The sequence below is a fragment of the Diadema antillarum genome, unplaced genomic scaffold (genome assembly GCF_040938485.1).
Source record: "Diadema antillarum isolate AM-2024a unplaced genomic scaffold, OU_Dant_1.0 seq00000648_RagTag, whole genome shotgun sequence".
Classification (NCBI taxonomy): Eukaryota; Metazoa; Echinodermata; class Echinoidea; order Diadematoida; family Diadematidae; genus Diadema; species Diadema antillarum.
This window is the reverse complement of record NW_027271562.1, coordinates 531,743-545,213: the sequence shown is the minus strand read 5'-3', so window position 1 is coordinate 545,213 and position 13,471 is coordinate 531,743. Positions and strand designations below refer to the sequence as shown.

The following is a 13,471-nucleotide window of genomic DNA, read 5'->3' as shown; positions in this document are numbered from 1 at the left end:
GTCGGGATATTATGCTGTGGGAAAATGAACAAAGTGATTGCCCCCACTTTCACGCAACAAAATTGTTGTGTATTAAGACGGGCTGTTCCAGAACTTGTTCCCAGTTTTTACATTGCCAGGATATTTGGATAAATTGCCTTCAGAGAAACAAGTTTTGGGTGTTTTACTGTGTAGACCCCTTTTAGAATTGTGGCTTCAACCTCCTTTCATAGAAGCCAAAGTGTAGTTTGGGAAGCTGATTACAAAAAAAAAAAAAAAAATAAGACATTGCTTCTTGCCACATTCATAATGTGGGTGAAATATTGAAAGTGTAGACATTTAAAAAAAAAAGTTTGAAGACTCGGTTTTGACATCAAAGAAATCAATCATGGTCGACCCACAATTACTTAGCCATGGCAGTACTTTAAAGGTATATTCCATGAAGCATTACCTTGGTATGTGAAACTCAACTGTAATACATTTATTTGGTCATTGTAGCCAGGGATATCTAAAAAAAAAAAAAAAAAAAAAATTAAATCAATCATTACAAACACGATCTCCCGATTTCTCTTTGACTAAATAGTCAATACAAAATTATTCTCAGGCTTTACGTAACAATAAAAAAAATCAAGGAATATCTGATTAAATATTGTACATACATGTACAAATCATTACCAAGATATTGATTTTTTTTTTTCTTTTCTCTTTTTAAATTCTAGTATGTACAATTTGGCATTGCAATTATTATCAGCATATTGTGCTAGTGTGCTACCTCAGCGACATTTGTCCACTGGTGAGAAACTTTGGCAAAATCTTTATCATAATCACGTAATGTTATATATAAAAGACACTGATGTACAAATATCTGCCTGCATGTAGTCTGTGCTTGTGGATTCTACAAACAATTTATAACTCCACACTGTACAAATGTTGGGCTCATTTTCTACTGGTGACAGATATACCTATCTGGTACATCTATCTGAACATGACTTCAAAGTTGCTGCAATCCTTTGGAGGGATTGATTTTGAGTCTGAAAAAAAAATACTACACTCCTCAGGTTGTACAAAAAAAAAGAAAGAAAAAGAAATCTGGCCAGATAACAGTAAATTGCTGGTTCTTAAAAAAATCATAAACTGTCAAGCAAATTCAGCATATACACAAATGTGTATTTGGAGCACATAACACAATATGAAAGGGGGTGGGGGGCAATACAGCAACTACTTTAATCTGAAAATGAATCTGACATTTTCAAATGTCAAATACTTTCTTATTGCCTTATTTCTTATTTACCTCACTCTAAAAAAAAAATGAAGAAGACAGTTGGACACAAAATTGCGCCAGTCCGTATGTCTGTGTTCGTCCAGATGTCTGTGTGTTTTTGAAGAGCAAACACTGCCAGTGCCACGACCCACAAGTATATGCACCATCGAACACAATGTACAACATTTGAAATGCATGCTGATCTTCTACATTGTTGCAAAGTTGGATATGTTTTTAGATAAGTATGCTCATCTCCGCATACAACTTGGACAGCATCTATGAATGGTAAGAAAACAACAGTAAATTGGCTCTCCCATGCAGTGCAAACAGCCAGTAGTGACGCAGCTTTGAAATGCTGGCATGAATGAATCGCTTACACTACATCACACACAGAGTGATACCATTATTATTATTATATTTGTTGTAAACACTTATTGTGGTGTGTCAAGTTCACATAATGATGACCAGACCAGTTTGTGGTTTCTGCAAGTAATTCAGCCTCACTATTTCCAGTTCCTGTACTTAAAACATGCAACAGTATTGGCATTAATTATACAATCTATTAAAATGAGAGCAGTTTGCTGTTAGAGATAGTGCTCCATGTTTTCCGTGTATGATCAAATCGAGCTCGCACTGTGTACTGGTACATTGTTGTTGACAAATTGTAACGGAAATTAAATAACGCCGCTGCCGGTTGAGTTTTTACAGCTGTCACTGCCTGGTATTTTGTATATATTTTATCTCCTATATGGCGACCAGGGATGACATGTCATAGCGCTTTGCATCCAGTGGAAAAGGCGCTCTATAAATGTCTACTATTATTATTATATGTGTTGGGGAGGATGGTCAATCCACTTCGTAACAGTCTTCCCATTAAGATCTATAGAAATGTGTTTGCACAGGATGAAATCATACGGGTTAACTTTCTCTTATGGTCAAACTGTTGATACCTTGAATATCATAGAGCTGGAAACACAAAGGAAAATTACAATTCTTAGAAAATGGGGAAACTGTAGAAACTCACATTTAATCGTAAAGATTTGGCTCTACAGTGTGGGGGCAAATTGTATAAGTCTATTTTCACTGATTTTAAACATATGTGAACAATGTATACATTAGTCTCGTCCCCACTCCTTTCGAATCATCTCTCACACACACACACACACACACACACATACTCTGTCTGTCTGTCTGTCTGCCAATACCTCTTTAATTGTTCATGAGCTCTCCTTTCTTGTTCAGTCAATGTCTCACTCCCCTGAGGCGGTGGTATTATGACACAGAGTTGCAGAGATATTCACACACACATTTCTGGTCAGAGTATTAACAGATCCCCCTTTTCCCTCCCCCAAGGTGTCTCTCCCTCTCTCCCGTCCTGCTCAATATTGGTAAGGGTTGTGGTGGGCCGGATTCATGGTGTTGGCGGGCCTGCCCGGGGCCCCCATCTGACCCTGCATGCCTGGCATCATGGTCGAGCTGCCCACTGGCATCTGGCCCTGCTGCATCTGCTGCTGTTGTAGGGCCATCAGGCGCTGCTGTTGGAGGAGCTGTTGGCCCCGCTGCTGCTGCTGCTGCTGGGTCAGCTGATGGCCCATGTAGGGCTGGGCCCCCGGGCCACCGGGGCCCCCCGGACCTGCTGAGCCTGGCGCGTGCTGGATGCCCTGCTGCATTGGCTGCCGCATCGAGAGCTGGTGCTGTAACTGTTGCTGCAACCTGGATGCATGTGAATAGGGATGGCAATAGAGCAACATATCAAATGCCGAGTGTCTTGGTGTAGATAACAAGAGTGTAGATCCGTGAGTTTTCAACTACAAGTAATCAACCAGTGGTCTGTTTCTAAAGTGACGTTTGTTTCGTGACAGACTTATAATACCAGCAAAACTCTTCTTCATTCATGACCATCATGACAGCAAAGTTAAAACACTGAAGGCAATCGATTCTCGGTATCGCCAATGCGCAGAAAACTTCTGTGCACACTGAAGAGCCCTGTCACAGATGCACTGTGGGATTCCTCGGTGCCATTGTCACTTCCGGTTGTCTCGCGCACGTCGCTGTTCCCATGTAATTCAATGGAGTTATTTGTCTGCTTTTATGTTGTTACCGGTACTCCTTTTTTCTTGGCTATAATTCAGCTTTAAAAGAGTTGAAATTTTCTAAATTTTACTGATATGCGGTCACTAGAGTCATGGTTCACTACTGCAAGGCTTCAATCCATGGTCATACGATGGAAAGCGAAGAAATCTTCAACAAAAAATACCCCTGGATAAACAAAGACAGAATGTGACCTGAGAGCATATGCAGCCAAAACCAGGGCAAGTTTGTCCCCTGAGCTATCCCATAATGCATCCAAAATGCTGCTCTGCGCACGGCACCTAGGTATTGGCGATACCGAGAATTGCCATGGTACCTCCAACTTTCATATCTTACCCCAAGAGCGCCTCTTTCATTCAGCTACAGCCTACATACATTGGTCTTATGCCCTGTAACATTCTTTGAGATCCTTCATTATAAACTTTATAGGTTCCCCATCTGTTGAGCCTCAAGTGGCAAACCTCTACACTCTAAAGAAACACCTTTTTTCATAGTGCCCGACCTTGGAGTAGTGTTCAGCCGCTCACAACGACTGTTAAAATGGGAGGACCAAGGCAGAAACTTAACCTCTCCTCCCATGGCACATGCACTCATCCATCAAGATACTCCAAAAGAGGAAACTTTCATGCCATTTATTGATATCATAATATTATTATTACCATCTTTTATTAATATTAATATTATTATCATTATTATTATTATTATCATTGTTGTTATAATTATTATCATTATCATTATTATTATTATCATCATCATCATGATCATTATTGCAAAGCCAATTTAATTTATCATCATTTGTTTATTCCATCATAGATTAGACTACATCTGTTCCTATTTCAGTATCTCCCAAAGATATCTGTGTGATCTAAATTTCACTCAAGTTGAATGGAGCTAAAAAGAATTCCATACTTGGAAATATCCCACATGTAGATTGTGTCCTACGCAACTCACTTGGCCCTGGCTGCAGGCATCTGTCTATGCTGCGGCATGTAACCCATCTGGGAGGGGTTGGAATGCTGCCCGATGCTGGTCATCATCCGCTGGCCCGGCCCCGCCCCGCCGGGGTGCGAGTACTGCTGGTTGTAGTTGGCCGAGACCATGCCGGACTGGGGCTGACCCCCGTGGGGGTCTGCGGACATGCCCGGCTGCTGCCCCATCATCTGCATGCCGTAGTTACTGTACTGCGATGACCCCTGTAAAAACCAAGCAGTACAGATGTATAGGCATGATAATTTCATTGAAGTCATATGACTCACTGCTTCCTTTACAGGCAATATTGTTCAAATGTATAAAAATTGAATCTTTTCTGTTGGACATTACATTTGGACATGGTTGTACATGACCTCTAAGCTTGGCATATTAAAGGTTTTCTCTAACATGTGCATGTACAATCTTATATGCCATTATCAAAATTTTCTATCATTTGTTACATGTGGAAAAATATCATAAACTACAGATTAATAATCTCTGCAATATCTATTCTACATATTTATCACAGACCCAATATTCATGTGTTTTACTTGTAGAAAAAAAAGAGTGCAGGTTTTTGTTGCTTTGTTTTGTTTTGTTGTTGTTGTTTTTTCAGGGGAGGGGCATTTTACTCTGATGGTCACATAATAATCAAAGACTGTAATTATAACTCACGATGTACATAGTCAAATTTTAAGCAACTGAGAATTTTTTTTTTCCACGACCCAATCATGCTCTTCTAATTCAATTCTAGCACATACACTGAACTTAACAATGAACTGAACAACAAAAAATGTTTGAGGTGGTTGTGTGGATCAGATGAAAAGGGAGGGGGGGGGGGAGGAAGGACTGGCTACTAACCGGTTGAACAATTGGGTTCATTGGCCCCTCTTGACCAATGACTGGACGGGACCGGCGGCTGGTGATCTGATCTCGCAGCAGCTTGTTGGTCAACAAAGGCTGGAAGAAGAGAAAACAGGAATTACATAAAAAACAGTGACCCTGACACGGGTGAAATTGTGGACTACGAGATGAGTCATGACTGATCATGTCTCTTATTCTTTGTGAAAAAAAAGAGAGAAATGTATAAACAGAAGTGAAACACTTTCTGAGCTGTGAGCAATATAATGACTTTTGTATAAGTACCTCTATACTCTTTTTTTTCAGCATAAGATCAATGCTTTCAGATTACGAATTGATTAATACCATATCAGGCTCTAATATTCAGAGGGGACCAATATTACTTGCTACCAATGGAATCCAACAGCACCAGACTGTGCCTCATTCATTTCAAACTGGTTGAGAATTGAATTACGGGTAGGACTCCTACTTAATGAGTGGATTCCTACTAAATGGCATTTATGACATGCATTAACACAAAACTACTGATCCATGTCTTCTTGATTGGTAACTCGACTCTGATGTGTGACGCAAACATAGTCATATGAAGATGGGGATTAAACAAAGATCAACATCTATAGTATTTAATTGAGATGTGCAGTCTTCAAACCGAGAATATGATCCAGTAGCAGGGGCCTTTTATTTAGACAGCTTGTGGCATGAATATTGAAGCACTCAGGAGTGCATTAAAACAAGGATGGTTCCTGAGTTACATAACCATTGCATTGATAATGATGATGATGATGATAATGATGATACCACTAGTCAACCTTGTGATCATCATCACCATCATCATCGCAATGATAATGCCCATAATGCCATTTTGCTCGTACTTTAAATGATTCAATCATGCATGTAATAACTAGCATTTTTGTGACAGATGAAAAGCAGCCAGGGTTTTTCATCAACTCCGCTCAAATCAAAACTTAAAGCAGACTGTCAAACCACTGTCGAAAACTCCTGACTGCAAATATACCACATCACACGATCATCTCTACCCTTTGAACTACACTACATAGTCACGGAAGCAGCCTGAAATAATCACAATCATGCAAGCCCGCCTGAAGGTAATCGCTTTGTGAGCACAGATACATTTTGTATAATCATTAGGCCTACAATGCATCTTAGTGTGACAAAATATGAAGTTATCAAATACTGTACACCTATCAAATTCTCTCCTGCAATAATACAATGTAACTTGCAGTGACTTCTGACTACAAGCACACACAATAATTTTTGTCGCAGGATAGTTCAAAGGATAAATTTCCTCCAACATCACGATAGATTTAGAAAAAAAAGTATGATAAAGGGAAGAACACATCTGTGAAAGTTTTGAGTTGAGCTGACGCTAATCACATGTATCAATAGTTACAGTATAGTTCCACTTTGATAATTTAATTACAATACAGTAACATCATCTCAAAGGAATTGTTTTTCTTTTACCACCCCCACCCTCATTTCTTTCACACATAAAACTTCATGAATTCAACATTCTCTGAAGAGACATTTTTCTTTCCCATGATTACGTTCAAGATAGCAGATGAAGATATCACGATTTTATACATATATCTTGCAAAGAAGTCTATTCCTATGTGAATTATGATTACGATCCTTTGATACAAAAGTGACAAATCATATTAAGACAGCACTACCTTAAAGGGTGTGTACACTTCTGGTTAAGATGAGGATTTAGCTTTTAACGTTTTGCAAGATATTCAGAAACCACTCTGAGATGTCAAAGAGCATGCAATTCTAAAGGGTATCAAAAGTTTATTTGATGAAAATCGGTTTGGAAATGGCTGAGACATCCAAAAACAAGGTGAAACAAAAAGATCCTAATAAAAGGTGTGGCCTGTCGCCTTTTATTATTGTCACTTTTTTGTATATCTCAGCCATTTGAAAACCAATTTTCATCAAATAAACATTGAATCCTTCTTAAAATTACGTGCTCTTTCATATTTCATAAAAGGTTTCTCATTATCTCACTTGGGAATGTTCAAAACATGAATCCCCATCTCAACCAGTACTGTACAGTCACTTTAAGGCTGTCATTATTTTGAATTCTTGTACAACAACTTTATGAGATCAATGAGAGCATTTAGAGAAGTATTTTCAAATAATGTGCTCAATAAACTTTTACTGCTACAGTAATTCTGAGAGCACATGATTGCCAGTCATCAGCACATGGTTGTGGTGACATGAGAACCAGTGATTCAAATAATTAATGCATGCACAAACAGGACAGAAAGTTTCCACAATCACACATAGAATTTTGTACCTTTTAGATAAATATAGTTTAAAAGAAAGACAATAAAAATAAAAATAATGCAATACACAGCAGCTGGTAAAACACTTTTAAGGTATACAGGTCATCAGTGAAACTACAAACTGGAAAATGCACAAACAAAAAGCATTAGGCGTTTTCACATCAGCCCGATGTTTCGAAATAGCGCGCTATTTTCTGACTTGAGAAATTATCCTGGTAGCGAAATAGCGCGCTATTTGATAATGTGAACACAAATTAGCGCGTTAATTGTATCGCTCTGATCGAGAAAATTTCTTGAGTCCAACTCGGGAAATTTCTGAAATAGCGGGATAGTAGCGCGCTATTTGATAATGTGAAAACGACTCGAGAAATTAGCGCGATGCATCCCATCATGCCTAGTGTGCGTGACTCGATCGATCGAGGCAAACTGCACACAAATCATGAGGAATTTTTGAGAGGGCACACACATTACTGTTGCTGTTTGCACATACTCAGCTGTTGAATTAGCTCGAAAAAAATTCGGGCTAATTCTCTTCGGGCTGATGTGAATAAGAAATGAAATAGCGCGCTAATTCGCAATCGTGAAAAAATATCTCGAGCTTGGATTTTTATCGGGCTGATGTGAAAACGCCTATTATGTACCTACATGTATTCTTGATGCTTAACATGCATATTAGTCTTTTATCAAGACTCGGGTCATTGCAAATGACAGGCAACCATTAACTGACTGCATAATGCTGGACATATTACATTCACACTCACAGAAGCAGATAGAGCAAAGGTTTCAAAGCAGCCAATGTCTGAAATCATGCAGAAACAGCACAGGGGTAGTAACATGGTAACAATCCCGTACATAACCTGTCAGTCGCTCTCGGAGTATCATTACATCACATTTTTGTTAATAGTGGGAAGAATGGTATCTTTTCATATTTTGCTTGGTCAAAGATGTGTGAAGAACAATGGCTCTTTAATAATCTTTGTGCTTCAATGAAGGAAAACACAGTACACAGGTTTTAAGTTTGGAACGTGGCAAGATTTAAAGAATGAAATTATTCTCAGCAACTCATTCCTGAACATCATATATCATGTTGCATCTGGCTGAAGACTACAGATATCACATCATATTTCACATGTAAAGGCGATACGAGCATCTTGTTTCTTGGGCCATCTGCATAATTATGATAGACACATTTAAATCTATAGCTTGACACAGAAGTTGCTATCCCCATCAGTGAAAAATAATGCCTGGATTTCGACAATGGTGCAGTTAAAAGTAAATAGTCGAAAGCTGGTTTTCAAGCAGCATATGGAACAGAAGCGTTGTATCATCATCCAGAAAAAGCCATGCATATACGATTCCCTGGTAAGGACTCATGCTAGTTACAAGCTTTTTAGGGGAAAAAGATCTAGGGGCCAATGGTACAGAGTTGCCATGGCAACAAACACAAAGCAGCATAAAAAGATAGAACAACCATCCACTCTCTTCAACAGCTGCAAATTTTCTCGTCATGCATTTACAGGACATTGATGAAGCAGAGTTCGGCATTTCAGACGTTACCTTCAATATCGGACCCCCATAGCCATACCCTTCATCACGCTGTAACAAACAATACATTTCAGAGTAAATCCTCTTGAACGAGTTCACAAGATGGTTGCTATGGCAACGTTAAAACTCTTGCAACATAGTAGCTATTCAACTTCCTAGTAAGTTTCAAATGGTGTTTACGCCTCCTAGGTCTTGCTTTGTAATCATACTTCCAAATGAAAAGATGTTTGATATTAATGGTTAACCATGAACTGAACAAAATGAACTCTTGAACATACTTGCCCCTAGTATATTATGCATGAATTTGGGAGTACACAAAGGTAGGCCTACACAGAGATCTGCAGTGTATCAAAAGCAGTGTTTAATACAGAGAGACACAAAAAATGATTGTCTAGCATCAAAATTGTTAAACCTTCAAATAACGCTGATAATGCAGACACAATTCGGCACAGTATCAGAATAATCCAGTAATTCAGAGAACCTGGTGTAATTCTTTCATTGCTGCATCAATCCTACACTTCAATCCTCATTTCACAACAAGTTGTGAGTGATATAGCTTTATTATTATTCTTTTTCATGGACAAGTTCAAACATATCCATCTTGTAGAATGTGAGTCATGCACCTATTGTGTAATTATATCTATTCATCTTATCAAATGAGCGACATTTTTTGTACACCGATTGTGAACTGTCCAATGTGTATGAACCACAGTTGCCTTTCTGTCTTTTCAATCTATTTGATCTATGAAGTTGCAAGAGCAATAGGCACAGGTGCTGATGATGGACCTTAATAGGAACAATGTTAGAATGAAAGCAATGTAAACCCTACCTGCCCTGGAGGTACCGTGGCCCTGGCACTGATGAGATGGTTTTTGAGGGCCACCTTGGAGCTCCCTGGTATCATTGGCTGCCGTTCGGGTCGGATTGGCCCAGCTGGGGGGAGAAGTTCAACAAAGAAAGAAAGAAAACAAATGGATGGAAGATGAATGTTTAGATATCAATGTGCAATTATAACAACATTCAACAATGTTCTCGAAATGAATTACACCACAAAATATTAGTGTGTGATGAAAATGAAAATTTTAATTATGCCCCCGCAAGTCAAACATTGGGAACTGTGATCAGGATAGATTTGGCTGGAAGAGACATTGGAGAATTGAGGATCTAGAAATAGAGATGATGGGAAACATACCACAAAAATGCTCATTAGAATTAGGTTTACAAACATCTGTGTGAACTGGGTGGAGGGACATATAAAAGATGATTCCTAAACCTACATGTAACGCTGTCCAAGTTCACAAAATGTTGTATTGTTCAAAGAGCTGATGAAAATTGCTTCAAGCAACATCTTAGTACCCATTTCGAAGCTCAAAATACACATTCCATCCTAAAATCAATTACTGTAAAAGTGGTTAATTTCGCACGCCTAATTTTTCATGCTCAGCCGTGTAAGAAATGTTTCACATGTTTTAATTCCGCCTAATCAAGACATCAACCACTGCAACATATGGCAAGCAAAAATATTCCTGTACTTTTATTTTCGCACTGGCTTCTGGTTGCGCGAAATGCACAAAAATGTCTACTTTTACAGTATATTGAAGCATTTATATACCTCCTTCATTACATTCTCAAATATACTACACAGTTTTAATGCATCTGACAAACCATTTACAGAGAGTCGGGCCATAGAATAGGTCAACCCTGCAAATGGCTGACAAGAAAATGGGAGGGGTTCATGGTAACAGCACCCATCATCTTACCTGGGGGCAGGGGCTGCTGGAAGGGCACCTGTCCAGGGGGGTACATGGCGGGTGAGACGAACCCCCTATCAGTGTAGCCTGGCATTCCCGGGTTGAACGGATACTGTTGCTGAAATCAAGAAAGGCGGAGAGGAAAAACAGAAAAGAAGACAGGGCTGTTATGATGCGATTCCTTAAGGCCGACCATACGATATGCCTCATATACTTGCCTTCTTGCCGTGAAAAAAGTGAAAATGAACAAGGTCTCAGTGTGAATGGTGGGTGCATTAGTCATGTTCGTTGCCACCTGCAAGCATTAGCAAGTATATTGCATCTGCACAATTTGGACGGTACTTACAAGAGGTACATCATGGAATGGCATAGCACAAGAATGACAGCATTTATGGTCAGGCTTCATGCTGCTACTACAGAGGAACCTCGTTATAAAGGGTTGAGTATAATAAAGCCCTCTTATAACAAAGTGATTTTGCAGGCCCCGAATTTATGTTTTTCTAGGTTTTTGTACCCTAATATAGTGAGAAACCTGATATAACAAGGCAATTGGCATTGTTCTTAGGTCCTTGTTATAACAAGGTTCCACTGCATCAGTGACATCTTATAAGAATTATGAAATCCTACAGTGGTCAGGGATATGTCAGAATCAAAAATATTGTTTCTATCATAACTTACCTCTCTGCTCAATGGAAATATTTGAACATTGTATTCGAGTGGATGTAGATAAGTACTGTTACAGTAGTGTAAGTCTTGTAGGTTTTGGGGTGTCATAGATTTTGGAGGATCACATTCAATACACATCAAAAGACTTGACTGACAGTGTATGCCTGTCACAGGATGCTCTGCTATAAATAAGGGTAAGTCTGGTTGCAGATATGGTCACAAATTAGCCCTGCCAAAGTTTTGGTATAAAGTTCATCGAGACCAGTGTCTGGTGTGCAAGTAAGGGTGCTTTGACTCATATAAAGTCATATGAAAGAGACAATACAATTATTTTACAGTCAATGTGGTAGTCATGCTATTCGATAATGGCAAATTTCCACTTCACGTAATCATATATTTGCTTTCCACAATTGCGACAAATCTTTTGTGTATCCTGCCAAACTTATTGTAAGAAATTCTGGTGTTTATGCATACCAGGTATTAATTCTTACAGTAAAAATGCGGTTAGTCTAGTCTTGGCAGAACTGGCTCTTTATTAAAACATGTCTCTTGCAGATCAAGCGCAAGCAAATATCACTGACCGCTGGCTCAAAGGACTGATAATGTGTGAGCCAAGCCATAATATTTCAGACAAGTTTCTTGTCTCTGTCACCCCAGCATACAGTATCACATATGTCTTTGTTGGAATTATCCCAGGTTGACAATCAGGTTTGGCAGATAATTTCCCCAGTGAAATTTGGCTATCAACATCATAACTAATCTCACAACAAACACTTCATCTTTTCTTTAGAAAAGTTTTAAACCAGAGTTAATTGTGTGGGTAGAGGATATCACAAATTGACTAAGGCACACATTTTCACAAAGCTACCTCAAGCTCTCTGAGAGAAGAAAAGCAGCTTGATGGTAAATGCTTTTGTGTGCACTTTCAAGACACACACACACACACACACATACACACACACACACACACACACACACACACACATACACACACAAACAATGCTGTGTTATTAGTACATTTGCATGCCTGTATCAAAAAGAACAGAAAGTGAATTAACATCGAGAAAGAAATACACCGTCAGACAATATTGATAATAACAATTGCGAGCACACAGAGAAACGTGGATGTAGATGACAATAATATCAGGGTGAGTACTCTTTGTGATACATGCTTGAACATGATCAACACTGGGTGAAATATAGAAACAACAGACGGAATAATAAATCACTGACTAAAATTATTGTATTAATGGTGAGAGCATAAATTAATAAGTTCATCGTGTGGTGTGAGGGTAGTGGTGTCTGCTATTAAGAATAATAATTGACATCTACTGGCTTTAAAAAAACAAACGAACAACCCCCCCCCCCCCCCCCACACACACACACACACATCACAACCTCCGCAAGCCTCCCCCAGAAAAAAAGAAGAAGCATGTTTCAGACCACTCAGTTTAGGGTCATAACATAGCATCAATATTGGACATCTCACGTGCTCATGTTAGCGCCCACATAAACGCCCTGAGCCATCAAAAAAGAAAGAAAGAAAGAAAGAAAGAAAGAAAGAAAGAAAGAAACAAACAAACAAACAAAGACACAAATGAAAAACAGCTAAAAATGATAGCAAACCTTGAGAATTATTATTTGAAGACAGCATCATCACGGATACATCAAAAACATCATGGGGACTGACTTCTCTACTTCCTAACCAATCCACATGATCAATTTGCTCCCATCTTTTTAATAACTTTAGGGAAAATTACAAACAGTGGGGTCTGGAAGTGAAATCAGTATGATCATGATCATCACACAACAACAGAAGCATGTCAAAGCATGTTCCAAGGATTAAGAATTTTCAATCAGGCCGCTTTATAAAAAGGTTGCAGAGTGCTTGGTAAGAGGTAACTATACAATGTACACAGTTATAGTGTGGTGTAAGTCAGTGTCTAGCCTTGTCACCAGACACTTGGGTGTTTGCTCCTTGCTATTAACCCGTTGAGGACGGACTGATTTTGCTACAACACACATTTCCCATAGACACTTGC

At 39.0% G+C, this 13,471-nt stretch overlaps 1 protein-coding gene across 1 annotated transcript in view; it reads right to left on the bottom strand.

Annotated features, from left to right (window-relative positions):
• Positions 1 to 2,619: 2,619 nt before the first annotated feature.
• The window catches only part of LOC139736452 (mediator of RNA polymerase II transcription subunit 12-like protein), a 93,134-nt gene continuing 82,282 nt past the window's right edge, over positions 2,620 to 13,471 (bottom strand). The window contains exons 35-40 of the mRNA XM_071647202.1: positions 10,773 to 10,881; positions 9,842 to 9,945; positions 9,025 to 9,063; positions 5,162 to 5,260; positions 4,283 to 4,524; positions 2,620 to 2,953 (exon numbers count right to left, since the gene is read on the bottom strand). Coding sequence (XP_071503303.1) covers positions 2,620 to 2,953; positions 4,283 to 4,524; positions 5,162 to 5,260; positions 9,025 to 9,063; positions 9,842 to 9,945; positions 10,773 to 10,881 — 927 coding nt within the window. The remainder of the gene's footprint in view (positions 2,954 to 4,282; positions 4,525 to 5,161; positions 5,261 to 9,024; positions 9,064 to 9,841; positions 9,946 to 10,772; positions 10,882 to 13,471) is intronic.